This window comes from Kogia breviceps, chromosome 16 (assembly GCF_026419965.1).
Source record: "Kogia breviceps isolate mKogBre1 chromosome 16, mKogBre1 haplotype 1, whole genome shotgun sequence".
In the NCBI taxonomy this organism is placed as follows: Eukaryota; Metazoa; Chordata; class Mammalia; order Artiodactyla; family Physeteridae; genus Kogia; species Kogia breviceps.
In genome coordinates, this window is record NC_081325.1 from 7,129,558 (window position 1) to 7,155,679 (window position 26,122).

Sequence of the window (26,122 nt, forward strand, 5' to 3'; positions counted from 1 at the left end):
CTGGTGATAGCCAAAAAGGGGAAACCACCCAAATGACGGTTGGATAAACAAATGTAGTTGGATCCATACAATGGAATATTATTTGGCAATAAAAAGAAATGACGTATGGATATATGCTACAACATAGATGACCCTGGAAAACACTGTGCTAGTGAACACAGAGGTAAGGCCATGTAGGAACACAGAGAGAAGACAGCCGTCTACAAGCCATGGAGAGAGGCCTCAGGAGAAACCAAAACTGATGACACCTTGAGCTTAGACGTCCTGCTTCCAGAACCGTGAGAAAATAATACTCTCTTGTTTAAAAACCAAAAAGAAGCCAGTCACAGAAGGCCACATGTTGTATGATTCCGTTTATATGACACGTCCAGAATAGGCAAATCCGTAAGAGAGAAAATAAGAGTAGAGGTTGGCAGGGGCTTGGGGGAGAAAGGAGCAGAAGTGAGTAACAGGAGTTTCTTTTGGGGGTGAAAATGTTCTAATATTAGATAGTGATGATGGTTGCACAACTCTTGTGAATATACTAAAAATCACTGACTTATACAATTTAAAATGGTGAGTTTCATGGTATGTGAATTTTATCTCAATAAAGCTGTTTTAAAAACAAAACTTATGACTAAAATAATCAGAGTCCAGTTGCATATGGAGCTATTTTGAACTTTATCGCTACATACAACCTCATCAGTGTTAGATTTTTATACTTTTAATTGTTTCTCCAGCTTAAAGCTTTAGAAGGCTGGTTTTAGAGAGAGAATTTTTACTTCGTGTTCAATAACTTCATTATTTATGTATTAGAAGATTTACAAACATATTGCGAAAAACTCACTGTTCCCCCAAATTGCAATCTTTTAAATTTAATGTTAATTTAAAATCACTTCCAATTGCATGTTTTGAATTTTACCTATTTAAATTGGAATTTTAACAAATTGAGTCACGTCAAAAATTATGTTGCTAGAGCTCTTGGAAGAAATCTATGGTATTTCCTTTAATATTAAAATTATTGATTTCTAATGGACTTGGTTTTAACGCACAGCTTTGTATATTAGGTCTCTTTCAAATGAGAGGCATCTGTCTTTGATTTTACATACCACGTTTTCAATAGTACATAATCCTACATGATAAATGACCTCTTTATCTAAATATAAATCCCCAAGTATCATGTTTCTAAAATTTGATGTTAAGACCCCGAGTCTTTACTAAGGTTGTGTGAGGTTAATTAAACATAATTCATAATAAAAGAACACTTTCTTTCCTCAAGATGTAGCTTATTAAAAGCTTAAGTCTCACAGACTAAACCTCATGGAATCTTTTTGGTTGGTGGCAAGGGTGGGAAAAAGGTTAAGAATGCAAATGAACCAAATTTCCAGAAACTTCCAAAACTTTTGTTTGAGATGCTAATACCTACAGAGCTCTAATAATTAATAAGACGTTAACTCTTGGTCTTAACTTCTGTGTCGTGCAAGTACCTGTCAGATAATATGAAGAGTCCCTTATAACTGAACACAGCTCGGTTAGAATGACTCTCTCTTTTTTTTTTTTGCGCGGTATGCGGGCCTCTCACTGTTGTGGCCTCTCCCGTTGCGGAGCACAGGCTCCGGACGCGCAGGCGCAGCGGCCATGGCTCACGGGCCCAGCTGCTCCGCGGCACGTGGGATCCTCCCGGACCGGGGCACGAACCCGCGTCCCCTGAATCGGCAGGCGGATTCTCAACCACTGCGCCACCAGGGAAGCCCCTAGAATGACTCTCTTAAATGAAGATTACACCACCAACGCAGGGGGCAGGCACCACACTGTACTGGAAAACATTACAACGTACATTTTTCTCTCACTTCTAGCATGATGGGAAAAGACCAGAGAGCTCCTGTTCCGTCTCCCAGCAGACTAAACCAAAGGTGGGAAAGCCATGGGAGTTTGTATGACAGCAGCATAACTCAAGCAAGTCCCACAAGGAGAGAGGCGACATTCGATTTTTAAATGTTACTTTCCTCCCAGAACAACTGGCCTTAAATCAAGGAAGGATCTAGAGAAATGAAAGGATGTTTACGTAAAGACGTGCACACATACGTTGCTGCCTACAGGGAACATGCTTTCCTCCCTGGGAAGTTTGTTTTAGGAGTGGTGGAAGGTGGGTTTAGAAATGAGAGCGGGGAAACCTCTTTCCAGGCTTGGAGTCAGAAACTGACATGGACTCGGCAACAGCATTGAAGCTCTGACTCACTGCTGACTAATCCCTTGTGGCGATAAGATTGTGACTTTCAGATGGACAGATGTAGGATATGTTAGATTATGACAACTGTGCTCTTGGTCCTGAGTCCACAAAGGACAGAATATGGTCAGGCAGCTGCTTCCAGCAGGAATACACCTAATTTGTAGCAAGTTGCTAATCCCAGAGACTTGCTATTTTCTTTCTCAACTTTTCATTATCAAAGGGACCCACAAAAAAGAATTCACTGGTTTCTTGCTTCAGAGTCTCTGCCATCCCAAGTAATCCCCAAATCACAGATCCGAACTAGTAAGCACCTGATCTCCATGCCTTAAGAGAAAATTTTAAAGGAATTTATATAGCATTTATGTCTTGAATTCAGGTGTAAAAAAACAAGTGAAAAAATTGCTTAATTTCAGCAGCGACAGTTGGCACACAGCCCTAAGCATATGTTTACTTGAATAATTTGCTTTTTTTAAAGCTTACAATTCACACTGTCAGTCAACAAAATCCACCAACAGCACAGAGGACACCGTGGTATTAGCCCCCGAAGTGACCACGGTCTTGGTTCCATCCACGCATGGGTGATGGACTTCACTCATTTTTCCTTAAACTCGATAAAGGTTATTGAAAAGAAAAAAAAAAAAAATCTGTGTGGTTTAAGATGTTTACCAAGAGAAAAGTCCTCTACTGACATCGGCATTCCTGGTGTCAACGTTTATGAGGGGCACGTCTTCGGGGAACCTCTCTGAGCTTTTTCCTTGACACTGGCTTCTCGGAGGGTCATGGTTTAACAAGGCACGTTCATTTATCATCGGGCCTGTCACTGGCTACCATCAGGAGCCTACCCTCCAAGTGACCTGTACCCAGGAACAGCTCCGTTTCATGTGACATCACAGTTAATTAAGGTTGGTCAGTGAGAAATCTCCTGCCGGCCGAGGAGTTACCGTTTTACCCTGCAAACGCTCTACTCCCACACACCGATGTCCTTTTACTGAATGAGTCCACAAGCCACCTCCACAGAACTGTCTAACAAGATGTCATTTCCATTTACCATACGATGTCAAGGGAGTTATCTGAGCGGCTTGGAGCAAGGGTCGAGATCTGGTGGACAGGGCACGAGACACAGCTCACGAAGCATTCAGTAGAGAAGATGGCAGGCTTTCCTCTGCTTACACAAAAGGAGATGGAACAGAACCAGTGCACTTTATACGGTAAAAACGCAAAGAGGAAGGTCTGGGGTATTAGGGAGGGCTCGGCACGGCTCTTTCTCTACCAGTAGCAGGAAACGCACTACAGGTGAAGCAGACACCCTATACCCTCCTCTGTTCTTACCCAATGTTACTGTTCAGAGGACTGTGGGGAAACTGGACCTGGTGACACCTCACACAGAAGGGCTTATAATCACCAGCAGCTCTATGCTATCATTCATGTCGATGTACAAGTTATTTCAGGCCAGAATATATTAACTTCCAGGTTATAAACACCTGAAAAAAAAGAACACTCCGCAGAGATGCAATCAACACACATGCAATATACAAACACTTGGCTTCCTGGAAGCCACCGGGGTTTTTCTGCTGCTGTTCATCTTGCATCTATCGGTGCACCCTGTAGCATTTGGAGCAAGTTGCATCATTAGGCATAGCAGTCGTATCAATAACATGTTTGAACTGCCCTAATATTAACTTTCTATCCTCTGAATTGTTTAGGATTACAAGTTTCAGTTCAGCCAAAGGCATCCTCAAGGATACCTCTGGTATCCTTGAAAAGGTATTCTTTTTAAACAAACAATCACTAGTCTGGAAGCACAGGACAGTATGTAGGCAAAACCCAGAATTTAAAATCTCAAGTCTTCCCTATTCTGCATGGCATTAGGATTATGCTTTGTTCTACCGCAAAACATTTGACCACATACTCTGTGTGTATCACTGTTCAGTGCCAAAGTTCCCGGCATCTATGGAAGACAATGACGGCAGGGCCCCGGAATTCATGTTATTTACGTGGATCCCTCTGGGTTCCTTTAGGAAGGAAAGCATCACAGAGAAGACCTGGGAAACATTTCATCGACTCAATAAAGGAGCTTGCCATAGAATGGATAAAGTATAAGAACAGGAATTAGAACTTTACATTCTAGTTGAGCCATTGTGTATAACCTGTCATGTAACACTGACAATCCTCCGGTTCACACACAGTTCTTTCTGGAAAAAACTGAATATACCGTGGAGCTGTATGTCGGAATGCTATTAAGTAACCATAACAATATTTATCATGCTAACGCTTTAATTTCGAATCCAACGTTATGCCTTGAAAATTTTGTACCATAAAATGAAGAAAGGCTGGCAAGTCGGCAGGCAGGAAAGCGTGTACCCGAAACTCTAGCTATCCATGCAAGAAAAGGACGGCAACGTTATGATCCCTAACTCAAATTTCGGTCTATTCTTTTTATACCGTATATTCCTCAACTTTCTAACCTATTACAAACAATGACACAACCCCACTTGCTTTGCATATAAAAATACGGGGGAAATAAAATGAGATTGGAAGGCTGAGTGTGATAAAGTCCTGATGTTAATTTCAACTTTATTCTGATAGCATTTCTGGAGTCTAAACTGCATAGAACACATTCTTCCGGAGTACTTTAGACTGTCTATAAAGGAGGTGCCTTATAAATTCACTCACTGAAAGTTGAGAAATCTCTGTCTTTGTTACCAATAACATATACAAACCCTCTGACCCTTGAGATTTAAATAGCCAAGAGTGTGCAATAAAGTTATCCATCATAGGGGAATTGAGGTTTTGAAAGCTGCATTAGCATACTTTCTAAGGCTCATTAAACACTGTCCTTGACCACTGTGTTTCTATTGTCAAAATCAGTTTCCTTCTAAATTAAACAATTTGGAATACAATTGCTTTTCATTACACATATTTTGGAGATTAATCCTGCACAGACAATGGGATGGGTGTGTTGACTGAACAGTTCTTTTAAATTCTGCTTTGCTTTAATTTTCATGTTTTCTTAAGACTCAATTTACACAGTAAATATGGTTAATAGCTGGCCTTCCTAAGATTTTTTTTTTTTTTTTAAAGTTTGTAAATTCTTAGATGGAATTAATGTTATACAAGTTTTGCTGACAGCCAAGCTTCTGGAAGGGAAAGGAACCAATTAAAAGCAATATGCCCAGGATCCCACATGCTGCGGAGCGGCTGGGCCCGTGAGCCATGGTGGCGGGGCCTGTGCTCTGCAACGGGAGAGGCCACAACGGTGAGAGGCCCGCGTACCAAAAAAAAAAAAAAAAAAAAAGCAGTATGCTGCCACCAGAAGTATCTCAATTTTTAAAGAAATAACTGACTGAAGGTTTTTCAGTCACTTCAGTATGTGATATTTAGGTCTTCCTTACAAATATCCACGACAGACTTTAAAGTAATCTGCACCCCAAACCTGGAGAACATTGGTTTTAATGCTCGGGTCATTTTTACTCATACAGTTTCATTAATCCATTATAAAATTAGCATTTTTAATATCCTCCAAGATATCATATATCTGATGAAAGAAAAAATCAAACCAAACACCAATTTCTATTATCAGTTGGCCATCGACCTCACAGGCTTTAACATAACTTATGGATCAGCTCATTCTGGAAGGACAAGACCAAAACCAAGAAGTAGAAGTTACATAAAAGCAGAGGGAAGCACTGTGAAGAGAGGTAGTAAGGTCCCCGATATGCTGGAGGTGTCGTGTCCCCACAAAGGGAAACCACCAACCCCGAGATGAGACTGATGAACTGAGTGCGTTCCGGGTTGGACTCCCGTCCATGATTGCAGGAGGCTGGGAATGCAGCACCCTCACTTACCTATCCTTCTTCTCTCTTTTACTGCCAGCCAACCCTGGGTTTTTCCTGCTCCATCCCTGATACTAAGCCTTCCTCTCAGCCCTCACCCTGGTGCTCTCTCTGCTCTGTAACCTCAGCTTTTTTGTTTTTGTTTTTGGCGGTCCGCGGGCCTCTCACTGTTGTGGCCTCTCCCGTCGCGGAGCACGGGCTCCGGACGCGCAGGCGCAGCGGCCACGGCTCACGGGCCCAGCCGCTCCGCGGCACGTGGGATCCTCCCGGACCGGGGCACGAACCCGCGTCCCCTGCATCGGCAGGCGGACTCGCAACCACTGCGCCACCAGGGAAGCCCGTAACCTCGGCATTTATTCTTCCATTGAATATTTCAAACATATTCTAACAGAAGGATACGATAATAAACAAGACAAACAAGATCGCTTCTTTGAAGGGTTTATAACTTAGGCTGGACAACAGATAAGTATATATAGACAGATGTAATTTTATACTTACAAGTTAGTTTTTATACAAGTGTAAAATTACATGATGTTGGTGGGTGATCAGAGGGAAGTGTACCAGATGTGGGGAGGAGGGGAGGAACCCAGCCCAGGGAGTGAAGGACGTTCTCTCAGAAGAATGATATTGAAGGTAAGACCTGAAGAATGAGCGTGTGTTTGCTGAAGGAAACACCAGGGTCTCTTTTTCTCTCCTTCAAATCTGCAAACCCTCTAAAACCCAACTTTACTTTGCAAACAACTGTTTTCTTTTATCAGCTACTCTTAATTCTCTTGCTTCTACAGCTCTGCTTTCCTTGATCTCTTTGCTGAGAAGAGAGAGCTCTATTGTTTCTTTCCCATGCCTTGGTTTGCATAGATAGATAGATATAGATATAGATTATTATTATTATTTTTTTTTTTAAAGTCTGAGGTCTACCTGACTTCAGCTGCTATTAGGGAAAAAAAGCCGCAAGTGAACATTCACTAGAAGATATGCCTAGGTCAAACTGTGCCTTTTTTTAAAATATAAATTTATTTATTTATTTTTGGCTGCGTTGGGTCTTCGTTGCTGCGCGCGGGCTTTCTCTAGTTGCGGTGAACGGGGGCTACTCTTTGTTGCGGCGCGCGGGCTTCTCATTGCGGTGGCTTCTCTTGTTGAGGAGCAGGGGCTCTTCGCGCGCGGGCTTCCGTAGTTGTGGCTCACGGGCTCTGGAGCGCAGCCTCAGTAGTTGTGGCACATGGGCTTCAGTAGTTGTGGCTCACGGGCTCTAGAGCGCAGCCTCAGTAGTTGTGGTGCACAGGCTTAGCTGCTCTGTAGCATGTGGGATCTTCCTGGACCAGGGCTCCAACCTGTGTCCCCTGCATTGGCAGGTGGATTCTTAACCACTGTGCCACCAGGGAAGTCCCACACTGTGCTTTTTGAAATCATGGAAGAGGGATAGATAGAGAATGAGGGGAATAAAAGAAAATGATCAGATGTGATCAGTCCTAGCCAAGACTTAACTTGTGCCTCCTCTTGTCTCCTCTTCCTAGACCACACCATGGACGGTCCAGAGCCGAGGGGAAATGGTTTTCAAAGCAAATGTTCTTATCCAAGAGGGCGAAAACAATAGCAGCAATAATAACATCACCTGATATGTTTAGGCTGCGTTGCTCTACCTACAGATTAAGGTTCCCAAACAACTGTCTTTCTTCTGTGCTGTTTGGGAACCTTGACCAGCTAAGTGTATCCCAGGAGGAGGGTCCATCTAAAGGAAATATCTCTTGGGAGCTGTTTCTGTAGTGGCCAGGCAGCTTAGATCCTCATTCGGAATTCTGAGTCTAGATTCGAATCCGGAGAACACAGCAGCTCAGTGAAGGATAAGAAAGGGGTCACTGGAGCCAGAGGAAGGAACAGAACATTTCAGATGTGTGGGGAGAATTCCTGCCAGCTCTTGGACATATGTCTGCCAATCTCCCCAACTATACCCGCACAATATCGAACCAATAGGGAACCATGATTCCTAAAAGGCCTCTGAGACCCAGAGGGACGTCTAGGATACAGCTCTAGTCAGTTCAACCAGCATTTATTGAGTGACTACTATATGCGAGGCAATGTCCTGGATTCACAGCTGTGAAGACAGGGCAGAAACCAGCCCTTCTTCTTGAAGAGCTTTCAGTCCTGAGAGGCCCCTTAGGACATGAGTCACCAAGAAGCAGATTAGGTGAATACCACCACGTGTTCAAGATTATCTAAGTCAACAAACAGAGATCACCTCAAAGCTAGGTACACTTTGTTTTCAAAGGACACATTTCTGAGTACAGGGAGTCACGCATTCTTCACTAACATAGATGAGTCATTTCAGTAAAATTCAGTTAACATCACACAATAAGACACTCAATGGTCAATACAGAGCACGACAGGTACAACCACGTTTCCACCTTGAAATAAAATCCAATAGGTTAACTGATAATGGCTTGAGCACTTTTTAAGTGACTCTGTTAAAAAGGCTCTAAAATAAAAGGGTCCTCCAAGCAAGCCTGAACTCATGCTAGAGGTTGAACATGAACCTGGAACGAGGACTGATTATGAAACTGGCATCACGAGAATTAGATTCAATACATACAGCCCATGCTTTCCCTCGTGAAATCACGGCAGAAGATACAGCATTCCAAAACGCTGTCAGAAAACGTATTTCTCAAAAGACATCTCCCCTCCCAAGTTTCTACTTAACACTCTTCCAAAATGGTGAGTGAATTATTCCAGCAAAGTCATTCCATGCCCATCTGCTTGTACCACGAAGCTCACTGAAAATCAACGACAACAGCTCTATTTCTACACTTTAGAATTTTACTACTCCTAAAAAGACATCTACCCAGATACAGAATCACTACGTTTAATGACCAGTCCGAAGGGGCTAAAGCAAACTAGAAATTCTTGACAGTTAGCATTCATGAGACTTCCCCACATTTTTAAGTGACTTTGCGTGGCAAATACTGAACTTAAGGTATTTTTCATTTACCAGCTTTGAGGACAGGGAATGGGGTAGGGGAGTGAGGGGTAGACCACTTCTAATCCATACACCAATGATGTGTGTCAAATATTCCCTAACCCCCAAGAAGTTGTAGGTACACAAAGTCCATTCTAGTGCAATACAATGACTCAATTGCCATGCTTTTTTTTTTTTTTTTTCCCTTCTTCTCTAGTTCTAGCAGAATTCCCTATGGAGAAGATTTCAAAGCTATAAAAATTTCCAAATAACAACAGAGAACAAAAATCTGATCCAGCAGGAGACATTAAGTAGAAAAGAGCTAAACAGAGTTTTCCAAAAAGAAAACAATACCATTCATCATAGACAAAATGCTACAACACAAGTTTACATTGTCTTTTAAAACTGTTTGTTTGCAATCCCCTCTAATATATCCCTGCCTTTCCATCTGTTTACATATATTTTTGGTTTCTCTAATGCCAACTTAGAAAAAGAAAACAATCATAAAAATCAAACTGTATATATATAACCACTCCTTATAACTTTCATCCAAGCCATGTATCCCTTTGACCACACTTTCTACTGTTTCCTTGGAACAAAACATAAAACTCCTCTATAGGTGGCAAAACAGCATTTTTCTCAGATTCAGATAAACATGGCCATATTCTGGTATCAAAAAGTATCCCTCTAGGGCTTCCCTGGTGGCACAGTGGTTGAGAGTCCGCCTGCCGATGCAGGGGACGCAGGTTCGTGCCCCGGTCCGGGAAGATCCCACGTGCCGCGGAGCGGCTGGGCCCGTGAGCCATGGCCGCTGAGCCTGTGCTCCGCAATGGGAGAGGCCACAGCAGGGAGAGGCCCGCGTACCGCAAAAAATAAAATAAAATAAAATAAATAAATAATAAAAACCCTCTCAATGTGGAGAAAAGGGAACCCTCCCCTACACTGTTGGTGGGAATGTAAGTTGATAGAGCCACTACGGAAAGCAGTATGGAGGTTCCTCAAAAAAGTAAAAATAGAGCTACCATATGACCCAGCAATCCCACTCCTGGGCATATATCCAGACAAAACTATAATTCAAAAAGATACACATACCCCTATGTTCATAGCAGCACTATTTACAATAACCAAGACATGGAAGCAACCTAAATGTCCATCAGCAGACGAATGCATAAAGAAGATGTGGCACATATACGCAATGGAATACTACTCAGCCATGAAAAAGAATGAAATAATGCCGTCTGTAGCAACATGGATGGACTTAGAGATTATCATAGAAGTCAGAAAGAGAAAGACAAATACCATATGATATCACTTATATGTGGAATCTAAAATATGACACAAATGAACTTATCTATGAGACAGAAACAGATTCACAGACACAGAGAACAGACTTGTGGTTGCCAAGGGGGAGGGGGGTGGGGGGAGGGAAGGACTGGGAATTTGAGATCAGCAGATGCAAACTATTATATATAGAATGGATAAACAACAAGGTCCTACTGTATAGCACAGAAAACAATGTTCAATATCCTGTGATAAACCACAGTGGAAAAGAATATAAAAAAGAACGTATACGTATGTATAACTGAGTCACTTTGCTGTACGGCAGAAATTAACACAACATTGTAAATCAACTGTACTTCAATTTTTTAAAAAAGTATCCCTCTCCAGGTAAGGATCGAGGAGGAAATAAAATGCTTTTTTCCTCTTTCCTGACTTCTTGTACGTTTGAATGCCTGAAGGGAAGGATCTAGGGAAGAGCAAGAGACCCAAAGAACAACAGGCCTTAAAGAAATGCTTCCATTTTTGTTAACTGTACAAAGACTATCAGTCAAACAGGGAAAGCAAAGACTGTTGCGGCCATCCCAGACCAACGGGCGCTCCCTCTAGGACAATGCCCTCCGACAGCTGTCTTTTTCTCACGGGCAAAATAACTTTCTATTCTAAACCCTGAACACCAAACTCCTTGGTTTTCCTGAATTCCTAGATTTGATCATTCAAGATCTTTTGGATAAACGTTGGCTGATTTCAAAATCAGAAAGACCTAGGTTTCCACCCTGGCCTGGTCCCTTGGTAAGAATGTGACCCTCGGGGTTTCCATTCATAAAAAGAAAGTGAAAAGCGTGCACGCTGGATGGTTCGCAAGAGGTTCACAGCGCTGGGTAGGCACATTCCTCCCCCTTCCCCCGGGGACAGAGACCTCCCCCACCCCAGTTCCTGAAGCATCGGGGTCCAGCCCCTCACTCCAGCTTCATTAAGAAAAAGCTCCAGGCCGTTGCGGTTTCTGGGATCTAAAAGGCGCACAGAGAAGGAGACATCTGATTCCCAGAAACAACCTGGCAGAGAGAGGGCGGCCCAGCCTGTCGGGGGGACCTACCTGATGAGATCTCTTCCAGAATCAAAGTGCCCTTCTCACCTCATCCGCCCTCCCGTGCAAGCTCAATTCATCCGAAGCCCCATGTGGGAGAGCAGTCTGGAAGCCTATATAAAGTCACGTTCTTAATGGTTTTGGAGCTCCTTCTCTGACTTGAATTTTTTAGAAGGGCCTTGAATACCCATGATAAGAAAACCCACATGATGAAAATTCTGTCTTAATGGAGCCTTTAATGGTGTCTGCCACACGGAGCAGTGGAATCTCCCAAGGCCATTTGAGGCCAGAGTTGCAGTGGAGTCTCACATTCTTTGCAAGTGGCAAAGCTCCAAGGATAGAACGGTTTGGAAAGAAGAGAAAGACGAGCACACTCTCACCCATCCTCTTTCCCTTCTCTCCTTTCCTTTAGGTTCTAAGGCGAGGTAAGAGGAGGGAGGTTTGGAGTCTGACGGAACCAGACGGAAATAATTCCGGTTTAGGGGAAGTATTTATCTAAATACTTCGGTACTCTGTGATCTTAGGAAAAGTATTTAATTTACCCAAGCCTCAGTTTCCTCACACATAAGAGTACTGTACCTACCTCTTGGGACTGAGCAACGTAATATGTATAAACCTAAGTCCTGATGATCCATAAGCCTCCTTTCTCTCCATGCTCCTCCCCCCAAACACTTACAGCCTCACCACATCCCCCAGAAGATGCTCAGAGACCCTCTGATCGAAGCCCCAGGAAGCTGCCCACCGCCTACACTTGCAATCTGAGGGTCAGATGAGTGCTTCACGCCGGCGCCATGGTGTTCTCGAGAGCCTGGCAGCCACCTTAACTGTGGCCTCTGGTCCCTAATCAACAGAGTTACGAATGGGAAGCTCTTCCACTGGACCAGCTGTCTTTAGCTCACAGGTTAAGAAGGGCCATGGCGTTCTTCACTATGATTTTCTTGGCCCAACTCCAGAATCTTTTCAAAATCTAGATTGAAAAGAAAGGTTAGGGACTTCCTTGGAGGTCCAGTGGTTAAGACCCCGCGCTTCCAGTGCAAGCGGCAGGGGTTCGATCCCTGGTCGGGGGACTAAGATCTCACATGCCCCGTGGCACGGCCAGAAAGAAAGGAAAAAAAAAAGCAGAGTTGAGTGCTCAACAGCAGTGTGTACCTCAAGAAACGAGCCCACAAGACTGAGCAGCTCCTCCCGCCTGGAGAGAATCTCTTTCCGCACGCCCCACTCCGAGTTAGGACAGCTCTGGCCGTCCCAATGTGGCATAGGTGGTGCTGTAAGAGTCCCAAAGGCCTTGAGACATCTGTTGTCCTCTCAGAGGGCCCCTGCCCACCCCCGGTAAGGAGGTGGGGCTAGACGGCTGGGGGGCAAAAGGCCACCTGCGGAGGGTGGCTCCTCCTGACGCAGCCAGGGCCACGGTCCCCGGGGGCAAAGCCAGGGGACTACAGCTGCAGCCCCACATGAGGCCCAAAGCCAACCACCCAGCTGAGCCGCGCCCGGATTGCTAACCCACAGACTCATGAGACGTGCTGAATTCTCCTCTAGGCCACTGCGTTTTGAGGCAGCCTATTATGTGGCAGGAGATGACAGATACAAATGCTATCGTGACTCAGGTTTGAGAAGCACTGATTCAGCCGTGGGTGAAGGATATGCTCTTTCTGTATCTGAAAATGAAAGCGGTCCAAATAGAACTCACACAACATTAGGCCTTAAATGCCCTGTAGGTACCCCGAGATGCTCTCAGGGGAAGAGGCAGCGGCTTATACTCTTGGCGCTTCACGAGAAGGGTCCTCTCCCAGCACCACGATTCTGCCCAGTGAGAGGCCAGCTCTGTCTCCAACGTGGCAGCGACTTTACTCACCAAGGGCGACAGACCCCTGGCATATACATCCCCAGAAGTCAGCAGAGCCAACTGATCCGACAGGGAGAATTCAGCCATCCAAGTGGGGACGCCGATCCCAGCAGAGGAATTCAGCTACAGAGGCTTGGTCAGAGGGGGAAAGATAACGAGGCTTCCGACAGCTTCGTGGAGGGCCTACTGAAGGGTAGCAGGGCTGGACCAAAGGCGCGTGGGTGCCCGGGACAGGTCAATAGCATGGTACCTTCCCAAAGGACTCTGTAGCCATGTGCCCACATTTCTATAGAGGAAAGGCTGAGCACTCGACAGCGAGAGGCAGGGAAGAAAGGCTACTACGGGCTTTGGTGTCTAGACCAGCAATCCACTTCTGGCTCCTAACTCACATACCCTGCTCTGCAAAACAGGCCCGCCCATCCTAAGTGCTTTATCCCAGAATTCCTCTCATTCTAAGACAGGAAGAGTTCCTTTCTTCCTCACAGATAGTTTCCTCCACCTTGTGAGATGGCTAGTAATGATTTAATTTCGTGCCTTTTCCAGATCGGCCCCAGGACGGATGCCTCCCAGGTAGCCAGGCCTCTCAGTGGAGCCCGAGGTCAGGGGCTCTCAAAGCAGTGGTCTCTGCATCCGTGCCTCAGCACCACCTGGGATCTTGTTATGCAAATTCCGGGCCCCATCCCAGGCCTACTGAATCAGAAACTCTGGGGCGGGCCCAGGGCTGCAGCGCAAGCTCTCCAGGTGATTTGGATACATGATAAAATAGAAGGTTCCAGTAACCTCGGCCGCCCATTGGAATCACCTGGCTGGCAGCTTTAAATGAATGATGCCTCGGTCCCGCTCAAAAACTCGTGATCAGAAGTGCAGCCAGGGCAAGACGATTCTAGAAATAAGGCCTCCCAGATGGTTCTAATGTAGAGCCAAAGCTGGGGACCCTGGAGAGAAGCAAAGGGTTTCACAGAACTCAGTTGGCAGATTAATTACTAATCAAGGCCGCCAAAGGTGGCCTTGAGCGCAAGTGTTTTCATATTTGCATATAACAGAAGACAAGCCTTTTCATTTATACAAGGTTCTCTTCAGGCCTCGTTTCACAAAAGAACCTGATCATCCTTATAGCTTTGCTTGTGTTGACCACGTGGGAGGGGCTGTGGTTTGAAAGAAAATGCAGTCACACCCCGCCCCCCGCCTGCCGTTCAACAGAAGGATAGAAGACCAGGCTGAGAAAAAGTACCCATAAGTACTGTGGTAACCTGTGAAAAGACAAAAGCATTTGCCAAGGTTTGTGATAAGGCGAGGAAGGAGGCAAGTGCATTAAATTTCAAGCCAGCAAGAAGCACAGAAAATGTGTCATCAGCGGCAGGACATCATGATGAGACAGTGGTGCCTCCTTGACAACAGATTACAGAGAGGGATGCTCACCTCCCTGGTTTTGACACCAAGTGACTCTGTTTTGGAAGCAAATGCTTTGTAAAACTTTTATTTGTGGTTAAAACCTATCTGTTTAATGCCATTTTTATTGTACTATTTTTCACCAGGTCCCTACTATTTTCTAAGACCCATGGTTTGGTGAACCCTGGTATTCTTCAAGACCACAACCTCTGTATGCTTTGACTACAGGTCCAAGCTAAGTCTAAGATTTTGTTTTTAAAAAAAAAAAAAAAAAAAAAAAGTCTCGAAGCAGGTCACAGGTGTCCCGGCAGGAGACAGGGCACAAGAACAGTATGGGAGCAGGAAAGAAGCTCCCGGCTGGCCCAGGTCTAGTCCCTTGGTCACACAGGTCAAGGTCATCACTATGGTGTTGGTGAAGATGATTTAGACCCTGACACCAGAGCTAAGAATCCTTTACTACAATCAGCGCTTCTCAGTTTTTTAATGTGCAAAAACACATCTGGGGACCTTATTAATATACAGGCTCTGACTGGTTAAGTTGCCAGGGGATGCTGAGCCATGGACCACACTTTGAGAAGCATATGCTGTGGGCATGTGCAAAGTTTGGGGCTGGGGATGGGAGTGGGGGAAGGGAGGCACCAGCTCGAGGCTGGATCGGGGGGTTCCGATTTTTCAGAACATGTTTCACACCTAGTGGGCTGGTCCTGCCAGAAGACTCTATTTGCTTGAATAGTTAAGGAGAACCTATTCTAAGGAAGGAGGAAATCAAGCAACTAGCCTGGTCCTGGAACAAGGCTCCGGTTAAAGCAGAGTCTTGGCTCTGAGTATCTCCCCGTCATTCAGATTTGCCACACAGCCCAGCACCCAATGACTCAGGCTTGAATCTATGAGAGGATAAGTCAAAGCATAAAATCTAAGAGCACTAAAAATGGTATAAAGCCCTGCGGAGTAAAGGTGAAGGGCCTGGCCCCATACCGACAGAGGGTTAAGGACAGAACTGCTGCACGGACCCAAGCCCGGCTTTGCTGGCCCAGAAGCCCCAGGGAATCATCATGACCAAACAGGAGGGGCTCACAAGACGTGGGGATCTCCGAGTTGAAAATCATAGCTGATTTCCTAGATCTTAGCCACTTGTTGCAGAGGGCAAATATTCTCTATTGAGAAACAGCCTCTTTAAGGAATCCACTGTAACTGAGGCCCAATGGACAGGCAGGAGTAACTAATAACCTGGAATAAAATCATATCTGGCCCGGAAAGATTTCTTCTTTGAAATGACAGTGTGGCTATATCATTCATTCATTCCAACATTTACTGAGAGCTTCCATGCCAGACATGCCAGTAGGGGCCAGGGATGTAAGAGCAGTTGAGACACGGGCTCTCCTCCCCAAAGAGTGAGGGCAGACACATAAACGGAATATTAACAATGCAAGGTAAGAAGAACAGGAGGACGGACCCATAGGGACCCATATAGGGGCTATAAGAGGAGGCTACATGGGCTTCCCTGGTGGCGCAGTGGTTGAGAGTCCGCCTGCCGATGCAGGGGACACGGGTTCGTGCCCCGGTCCGGGAAGATCCCACGTGCCGCGGAGCGGCTAAGCCCGTGAGCCACAACTACTGAGCCTGCGCGTCTGGAGCCTGTGCTCCGCAACGGGAGAGGCCGCAACAGTGAGAGGCCCGCGTACCGCGAGGAAGAGTGGCCCCCGCTCGCCGCAACTAGAGAAAGCCCACGCACAGAAACGAAGACCGACCCAACACAGCAAAAATAAATAAATTAATAAACTCCTACCCCCAACATCTTCTTTAAAAAAAAAAAAAAAAGAAGAAGAAGAAGAAGAAGAGGAGGCTACATGTAAGAGTGGAAGAAACAAGTCATTCTGTCTGGGGCTGTAAGGAGGAGCTCATGGAGCTGGTGATTTCTAAGCTGAATTTTGAAGGCACGGGAAGAAAAGATGCAGAGGGAGAAAAAGGGTCTTTGCAGGCAGACAAACAGCATGAAAAGTGCAAGGCCCATCTAAAGAATGGTGAGCTATTTCTTTGACGGCGGTAGAGTTTGTGTGGCTGGGACACAGGGTATGTGGAGGGAAGGGGTAATAGACGAAGCTAATACCGTAAAAGCCACAACTATTTAAGCCACAGCCATTCAAAAGGAGGATTCCAACTGTCCACAAGAAAAATTAGTTTTCTCCCCAAATCTCTCAGTATATTACTAAGCAGCCATCATTTTGATATTCCTAATTAAACCCCTTATGGGTTTTAAAGATTTTTCATATTAAAAAAAAAAAGATGCCAGTTGGATTTGATAAATTATGGCATAGCCATACCATGAAATGCTATGCAGTGATTGAAAATACTGTTGTAAAAAATGAATGATACATTAAAATATGAATGACGCATTATGTTTAAAAAGGCAGTTGACATCGATGTTTTCACAGAAGAGCATATAAACACATATCTACCACTACAATATGTTCATATGGTCCTAGTTTTATGTGTGTAAACAAAAATTATTCGTGTACTGACGGTGGGAAAGAAGACTCTTAAATGTATTCAATACAATGAGAAATAAGATTAAATGCCAGCATTTAAAACGAAATTTTAGCTCTGCAATAATGTTATTCAACAAATATTTTAACATCTCTACTCTGTTTGGGGTAGAGGAAATGCAAAAACGAAGAAGAAATGTTATCTGTAGGATGAACATCAGGTTCTGTCCCTGGGTCTGCCAGCAGCCAGCTGTTGAGCTTGAAACAAAAAAAAATGACATAACTGCTGGTCTCTGAAAGGAGTAGATTAGATCCCTGAGGTTCCATCCAGTGCCCACAGTGTATGTGTCTGTGCAATGAGATCAATTCTCTCAAGGAGCACAAAATCAAGGAAAGGAGCAATAATCAGACATGGCTCTTAGGCATCCAGCTTTACCAAGACTGATGGGAAATCCCCAGGAATTCTTGACACCCCCCGACATCCGCCCCAGCAGCAATGCAGGAAATCTAGTCCACTATCTTCGGCAGACTCAATGGAACCGTTTCCTTAATGAAACCCCCCTGCAGTCCCAGATACTAAACCAGAGGCTCTCCTTTCAAGCCCTCCCTCCATCACCCCCCATTCCTCCCGCTTCCTTCCCCTTCCTCAATCTGGTATAAAATCCAGTACTGTAATGAGCAGCATGCAATTTCCAAGGCACCCAAGTGTGTGAGGAATCAACAATGATCCTGGAAAGCATCTGGCAGGAGCTCTTGTCATTCCTTACAAGCCTCTCCAGTGTACTGAGCCCAATGCAACAGAATGGACTGTTCTTGTAGATCGTTTTCAACCACATGCAACCAATGCTTTTAACCGTTCTGAATGACATATTTTTACTTAAAAATTAAGCCTGGTGTTATTTCAAATGTCCTTCCTCCTCTAGCCACAGTGACAAATGCTCTGAAAAATGATGACATTCACTTGCTATCCAACAATCTCCTGACCGTGCAACTGAACCAAGACCCTAACGCCAGAAAGCTCTGCGTTTAACACCTGGGTGCCAAGAGAGCTTCCCCACTCTCCACTCTCACACTCACCTCGCATGCACATCTCAATTTAAAGCACTACAGAAGCTGTTTACTCTGTTATTTCTTCTGGCTTTGCAGAATTCTCAAGGCAGAGTAAACACTGGTCATAACTTGGTGATCTACTAAGCACTACAGAAGCTATTTACTCTGTTATTTCTTCTGGCTTTGCAGAATTCTCAAGCCAGAGTAAACACTGGTCATAACTTGGTGATCTACTGGGTAACCTTCCTCAAGGACACTACCTTTTTTTTTTGGTGGACATAAAACCATTTTGGGAGGCGAGATATCATTTTCAACTTCTATATTATGTACATTCAAAGGAGATTTAAAATATCTAAATAGTTTTGGTAAAAAACAAGTGATTATTTGGTCTATTCTAAAAAGTCATATACAATAAGTTCCAGTTTAAATAAGAGGTTTAGTATTCTTGCTGAAATCGGAAACTCTTTTAGACTTAAGTTGCATGGGGAGCAAATAAGTATTCTTTGCAACTAGTAAGCGTTAATTGAAAAAAAACAAGAAATACGTATGGGTTTTAAATGACCGGTCTCCTTAGAAGAGATCATGGAACTGGAGTTATGAAATCGAGTCTATTTCATAGAGTTACACATTCTGTTAAAAAAAAAAAAAAAAAAAGCCCAAGATCATGATTCATCCTGGCTTGGGCACCCTCTAACAGCTTAGTTCTTGCAACCCGATAAAGAGCAAGCGAATCGGTTGGAATTAGGTGTGTTGCACTAGTGAAAAAGAAAATCCACCGTGATTACTGACAGCAGGGGAAAGCCAGCTCAGGCTTTCAGCCCCAGCTCTAGCTAGCATCGCAGGGCTGGATCACCCATTCTATAGGCAAACGCGGTTAAGGGAGGGAGAAAAACAGACACTGTTTTCAGTCTGTTTCTTGGAATCATTCACTGAATTTTAGAGCTGGGAAAGGCCCCTAGAGACAACCATCTATTCTAAGGTCTGATTTTTACACGTGAAAACACAAAACCCACTTAGTGCTCCCTAGAAAAGAAACTGGATAGTCTATTATAGAATTTTCAACAGGGACAGAAAAAACTTAATAAATAAATAAAGAAGGTCAAAATATTGAGGAAGGAGAGGAGGTGACCACCTACAATTTATCTGCAGTGTGTGTGATCCATCATTTGGAAAACTGCATGGACCACCAAACGTGCTACGGAATTAACATCTCAAACGTTCAATTCCGGAAAAGCACAACCCAAAGTGTGGCTTTATAAACCTTGGAGAAAAGACAAACTGTTATGCGAAATTAGCTTGATTTTGAGAGATTTGGTACATTCAGTTTGGAAATGGGGTTCATTGTCATGTACACTTTTGATTTAACTTTATATTATTAATTAACTCCACTCACAAAATTTGCAAGTGAAGCATTTCCGATTAGCTACAGCAAATTGTACATGTCAGCTGCTCAAAAACTCTAGAAAAAAGGGGGAAGACAAAAAGGGTCTGCGGCTTTCACCAAGGGTGTGCTGCCTTAAAATAAGACGAGACTTTGAGCTGGAGAAAGGAAGGCTAGTATCGTTTTTAGAGGAAGAGATTGCAATATAGAGGACTTGGAAGCACGTGAATATTGGAGTGTTTTTATTTCCCAGGATATTTAGAAGGTAAATATACTCTTTGCGGGGAAAGGCATTATCTTTTTGTATTACTGAACCTCTGATTATTTTGCACCTCAGTGAACGCACACGTAATATTAATAACTCATAAAATTATACAGCACCCAACAGTGAGCAGAGCCGGCCCGTGATGGGTGCAAGCTGAACTCCTCATAAATCCACAGGGCAGAAACTTGGCCCCTATCTAGACACCACTCCCCAGACACGCAGCCCCTCGTTCAGTTTGAAAGCGCTGATGCAGCTTCGAAAGCAGGTACCTGATTGTTTTACTGTGACGCAGCTGTTAACCCGCCAGAGAAGCCTGTGGTTTAGATTGGCGATTACAGACCCCAAACAGCTGACAGAACATTCCCTAAACCGGCAGGTGAAGAGGTTACCACCTTGCCAATGTTTGCCTTGCTTTCTCCCTATAACAGATATGTAAAACATTTTTTTAAAAATCACAAGAGTTCCAAGATTTCTGCCTCATTTAAGTAAAATCTAAGAGGAATCATAAGAGGATCTCACTCGCGTTTCTGAAAAGCTTCCACGGATCTAAGCTGCTTTTAACCACGAACAGAACTATACTTTGCTTGTCTTTGAAACAAAATAAAGATGTCTAAGTGTGAAGCAGAAAATCCAATAAAGCATATACTTTCCCCTCCGTGTTCTGGATTCACAGTAATTTACGTAGATTTACTTTTTTTTTCCTTTTTTCTTACATAATAAACGATGGACTTCAGCAAGTTACTTAAATGCTCCAAGCAACTGTATTTCAAAACACATGACTTTTCAAACCCCAAAATGTAGTTTTGAAACAGAAAAGCAGTACCTTCACTTCACATAGTTATTTCAGCAACATTTCCAACTTAGAGCGAGTTCTTGCCAATTTAGTACGAATTCGCCTTGCCTCTCGGTTTAACAGCTTCATCCAAGTGGAACTATTATTTGTTATTAAGAAACAGGTGGTTTAATTAGTCTTCCCACCGAGAAGGAATATTTGTTACTGCCTTTTGAGTGTAACAAGCATTTAAAAACAGATATGCTCAACCCTACGGATTTTCCTACCCAGGGATCTTTGCAGTAACCTATGTTACTGTATTTTATTTCATATTTTACCTTTCCTCCACGACGCTTAAGAGGCAGGCGCTCCAAAATCTGGCTCTCTGCGCCCAGGGGGACTTAACCCAGGGGGCCTGGCCACTGAGCCCCGCTGGGCAGAGAAGGCAAGTCCGAGTCCCTAAATGCCCTCGGGTTTGGGCGCCTCGGCGGAGGCCGCCGCCACACAACCAGGCACAACTTACTGGTCCCGGAAGGTCCTGCCGCCAGTGTCCCTAACGCCCCGCAAAGGCGCGGGCCTCACCGATTCCTCAAACCGCACCTTTCGGTCCAAATCATTTGCCCTCCCTTCTCTCGGAACTGAAAGGCTAGGCTTGCACTTCTGAAACTTAACGGGATTTGGGGTCCTCGACTGCCCTCGTCGGTCAAGGTCACTCGGGTCGGCGACCTGGGCCGGACCCGTGGCAGAGGCTCCACTCGGATGGATGCGCGCCCCGCGCTCGGGCCCAGCGGCCGGCGAGCGGGGAGGCGGCGGGGGAGGGAGGAGAGGGCGCTGGGGGCACGCTCCCCGGACACGCGCGCTCAGGGGCCCAGAGGGGGTCGAAGGATACCAGCTCCTGCCATCTTCAGGGATCCGTGTGCTCCCGCCAGGCACGCGCTCCCCTCCAAAGGGGCTCACCTCCTTCCCTCGGGAGGCGCGACGTCGCGGCCCGTGCCCGACATCGCCAAGGCCGGGCCTCGGCCCAGCCCCCGGGCAGCCACGCGGGCGTCCTAGGAGCCGCTGATCCGGGGGCCTCGCGGACCCGGCCAGGCCACCTGAGAGCAGGCTCTGGGCGTCAGGCGGGTCCGGGCGCGCGGCACCTCCCGAGCCCAGAGCCTGGGTGGGGGGCCCCGGCTTGCGGGGGGTGGCCAGGCGGCGAGCGCCGGCGACTCCAGCCGCAAGGGGCAGCCCCAGCGCGGACCCCAGCCCGCTGCTCCCCGAGGCGCCCAGCCCGACCGCCGGCGGAGGAGAAAGGGCGTCACGGCCCCAGGCGTGCCGGCTGCAACTCGTGTCCCCGGCCCCCTCCGAGCTCGCTCCCCGGGCTGCGCCCCGGCCCCCGTCGGCCCCGCGCCGGCCTCCGGCCCCGGCCGCGCCTCACCTGTGAGCAGCAGACCGCCGAGCAGCGCGCAGAGCAGGACCCCGGTGTCCCAGCAGCTGACCATGGTGAGCGCGACGCGGCCTGCTCGTCCGGTGCCCGCGCTCCTCGCGGGCGCCCGCCGCGGCCGCCCGAGCCTGTCTCCCCTCGCGCCGGCCCTCCGCGCCGAGCGCCCCTCTCCGCGGCTCCAGCCGACAGACGAGCACTTCCCCCGGTAATCCTCGCAGCCCGGCGTCCTCCGGCCGTTGCGTTCCAGCCCCGGAGCCCGCTCCGAGCTGCTGCCGCCGCCGCCGCCGCCGCCGCCGCCGGGGAGGAGCCGCGAGGAGGGCAGATCCCGCGCGCTCCGAGCCGCCAGCGGACCTCGATTAAGCGGAGACGAGGGCGGGGGCGATTTATAACCTTTCCCCAGCCCACTTCCTACCCCGGCACCTCCTTCCAGTGACGTCAAGGGGTCCCCCACCCCTCATCCGCCTCCCCACCTACCCTCTTCCTCCGGGACCTGATTCCCTACGGCTCGGGCGGGGGCGGGGGCCGCCGGGCGCGGGGGCGGGGAGGGAGCGCGCGTGGGGAGGCGCGGGCGGCGCGGCCCCGGAGCGCCGCCGGCAGGTTCACGGTCCCTTCTCCCGGCTCCTGTCCCGGTCCCTCCTCCCTCCTCCTCCTCCTCCTCCCCCTCCCCCCGAGCTCTCAGGAAATCCCTGCGGTCTCCCTCCGCCCGGCTTACTCAGCCCTGGGGGCCGCCCGAAGCTGGGAAGGGGACGCGGCTGCACCTCCGCCGCCCGCGCCGCGGGGCGGGAAGTCCGACCCCGGGAAGCTGGCCGCGCCTCCGCGACGGTGTCCTTGGCACCGAGGGCCGAGGCGCACGCCGGCTCCCTCCCCGCTTCCCTGCTCTTCCCGCGCTGTCCCGCCGCCCCGAGACTCTCGCAACTGTCCCCAGACGTCTAGGCAGGCGCCGGACACCCTGGGCACAGGGCACCGCGCCGGGAGCGCCCGCGGGGGCCGGACGCTTGGCTGGCACCTTCGGGAGGACGGCGAAGCCGCTGGGGTCCCCGGAGAGCGCGTCTGGGTCTTTCTCGACCTCACAGATGCACCCGCCCAAGTCATTTCCTAAACCCTCGGCTTCCTAGAAGCAAAACAGGCAAACACATCTTGATACCTTTTAGAAGGCTGGAACATGAAGCTGCTCCTGCGACGTTTAAAGGCCGAGCACTTGAACTTTATTTCCTAAATGCTCGAAAAGAATCTTTCTGATGGCTGCTTGCTACGCAGGATGAGTGACTCCCCTGCGAACAAAACCCGGGGAAATTAACATGAGGTGCTAGATCATTTGCGATGACACTGTAATTCCACCTCGGTCCCCAATTGTGTTTCCATTACCTCAAAGGCTGATATCGTCCTAGGCTCCACGGGGCGGCCCAGTCTCGTCCCTGTAAATACCGCTGGTTTGAAAAATAGTTCTGCTGCAAAACTACCAGATGGCCACGATGAAAAGGAACGTGAGGGCTCCTAAACACTGGGCCAGCGACTCTTCCTGAGGACTGGACTGCCTCCCGCCGGGCAAGGTTAGGCAACCCGGAGTTGCCACACCTCTGAGCGGCAGGGCCAGGACAGGTCCCCGTCGCTGGGAGCCCCACGCAGGAACAGCGCGTCCGCCCACCTGGCGCTGGGGGGGCTCGGGAGAGGCGGCCCCACGCGGCTCCGAGGACAGTGAGACCACGCGGAGCCTTTGCGCGCCTGCTGGCCTCTCCGCCTTCTCTAGGGCTCCTACTCCCAAGCTTGAGTCCTTCCAAACCGAAGCATCATTCCGTGAACAGTTAATTACGCATCTCAGGGTTAGAGCCTGACAGCGGATCTTACTCACAACTGGTCCCCCAGCCTCGGGCACAGTCTGGGACACACCCGCAGGGCCGAGGTGTCCTCCCTGCCTCATTTCAGAGCTGCCTGTTCCTCCCATGCTCTCTCCCAAGACGCGGCTGTCAGCATCCCCCTTCCGCAGCCCCTCACAGAGCCAGGCGTTGCGTTAGGGCCACAAACACTGTGATGGGAAGATGTCTTCCAAAGGGCTTAGAATCTGGAGAGGAGGCTAACTGGTAGAGAGGCCACGACATTACAGTGTGAGGATCCCAGTGCTGGAGGGAGCCCGGGTTCACGATGGGCACAGAGAAGAGGTGGGAGTCCGAGGACTCGGGAGCGCTTCTTAGGAGAGACACTTGTGTGACCCTGGGGGGGAAACAGTCCATAGTACGGTCTACGAAAGTTTACTACAACTCTTCAAATGCTATCTGAGAGACAACACTTCACATACCGGCTGTCAGACATGAGTCTGCATTGAGTTTACTTGTGAAGCCACAACGGGTATCTGATGGATAGCTGAAACAGTCTTCATGACCTCAGACATGCATCAACAATACTAGTATAGGGACTTCCGTGCTGGCGCAGTGGCTAAGACTCCGCCTGCCCATGCTGGGGACACGGGTTCGAGCACCGGTCCAGGAAGATCCCACGTGCCGCAGAGCAAGCAAGCCCGTGCGCCACAACTACTGAGCCTGCGCTCTAGAGCTGGTGAGCCACAACTACTGAGCCCGTGTGCCACAACTACTGAAGCCCGAGCACCTAGAGCCGGTGCTCCGCAGCGAGAAGCCCGTGCACCGCAACGAAGAGTAGCCCCCCGCTCGCTGCAACCCATGCACAGCAAGGAAGACCCAACTGCAAGCAAAGATAAATAAATTTATTTTAAAAAAATAAATAAAGAAAATTAAAGAAAAAAAAACAATACTAGCATATTGCTCAACTATTTAAGGTTAAAAGAGTCCTGGTCGAATCTAACTTAATTCCCACCAAAATCATTCTGCATTAAGAGTGGTCTTCCACAAATTCCCAACTATTCTTTCGAAAAGTTGCAGGTTTTAATTATAGTCAGCAATTTCCTTACTTCTTACTTTGTTAGGTGCATTAGCCTCCTAACAAAGAACTCAAGATGCTACAAGTTCTCACAAGGTTTTGTTCTTAATTTCATTTTAGCTCAGATAAATATTAGCATTTAGATAAATGAATATCTAAGCTAAACTAATGGGAAGTAAAGGTATGGTTCTCACCCCCCCACCCCCCAAAAAAGAGATAATACCTCTGAACAAGAATGGGCCACAGCACCCTTCCGACTAAATCACTGGCGAAAGGGGTTTTATAGATAACAGTGATGGAAAAGATCAATTTCAACATGCCTGGTGGGTATAAAAAGCTATTGAAATAGACTTATCTGCATGCTTCCTGCTCACACACAAAAGAACGTTTCATCTCCTGCAAAACCAGACATTCTCTCTCCTTATCAGCTACAAACATTCTCTTGAGGATTCTTTCTAGCCCTATTCAGAGGCACACTGTTGGTAAAAACCAACAGCTTTAATATTCAAGACTGAACAATAGTGTGGGAGCATCCCTGTGAGAGACTGGAGGGAACCCAGGGCCTCATCTTCCTACGGTGGACCAAGGGTAGAGCCGATCAGCTTGCAGTCACCAGGTCTCAATCAGGACTTCGTCCCCACATGGGTTAGGTGGCTTCAGAGCAGAGAAAAACTATACTCCACGGCTACACACTGCATGGCATAAATATGTATGGTTGGTTACAAGAACCAAATGACTTTATAAAACCCTTCTGTGTTATTATATGGAAAAAAACAGCTCCCAGCACATCTCCGCTTGACAGTTCAGGCTCCTGGATCTGAGTAGCACATGCCCACAATCCTCCCGGGGCCAGCTCTGCTGAGTTCACCAGGCAGGCACACCCACGGTTCCATTTCTCCAACGCTGATAGGTTCTGATGGAGTTCCTTGCCCGCCCCCCCCCCCCAATGGACATGCTCGCTCCTCTTGTTTTGGCTCTAGCCACGTGCTTCACTCTATCCCTGACTACCTGCTCCTCACATAGGTTGCTGCTGCAGCCATTTATCTCGTTTTGATTGATTCGGGCTTTCAGCTTCTTTCTGAGGCAGAGTCTCCTAGCTCTGGTCTCCTGGTTAGCCCTGCACCTCTTCCGCAGGAACTGTGACATGGATAATATACTTCTGTTACTGCAGGCTAAGATCAAAGGAGCCCTTTCTGTGGGCCACTTTGTACCCTGGATGCTTGTGGAACTCACTGCTGGTTAAAAGCCCTGAGGCTTTTTCACAGGAGCT

At 47.3% G+C, this 26,122-nt stretch overlaps 1 protein-coding gene across 2 annotated transcripts in view; it reads right to left on the bottom strand.

The window, feature by feature from the left end:
* The window catches only part of FLT1 (fms related receptor tyrosine kinase 1), a 175,702-nt gene extending 153,481 nt beyond the window's left edge, over nucleotides 1–22,221 (bottom strand). Inside the window, exon 1 of one of the 2 annotated variants that reach the window (XM_059041793.2) lies at nucleotides 21,958–22,221. In XM_059041793.2, coding sequence (XP_058897776.1) covers nucleotides 21,958–22,021 — 64 coding nt within the window. In that variant the 5' untranslated portion in view covers nucleotides 22,022–22,221. The remainder of the gene's footprint in view (nucleotides 1–21,957) is intronic. The other variant, XM_067016795.1, reaches the window with a different exon arrangement.
* Nucleotides 22,222–26,122: the final 3,901 nt, after the last annotated feature.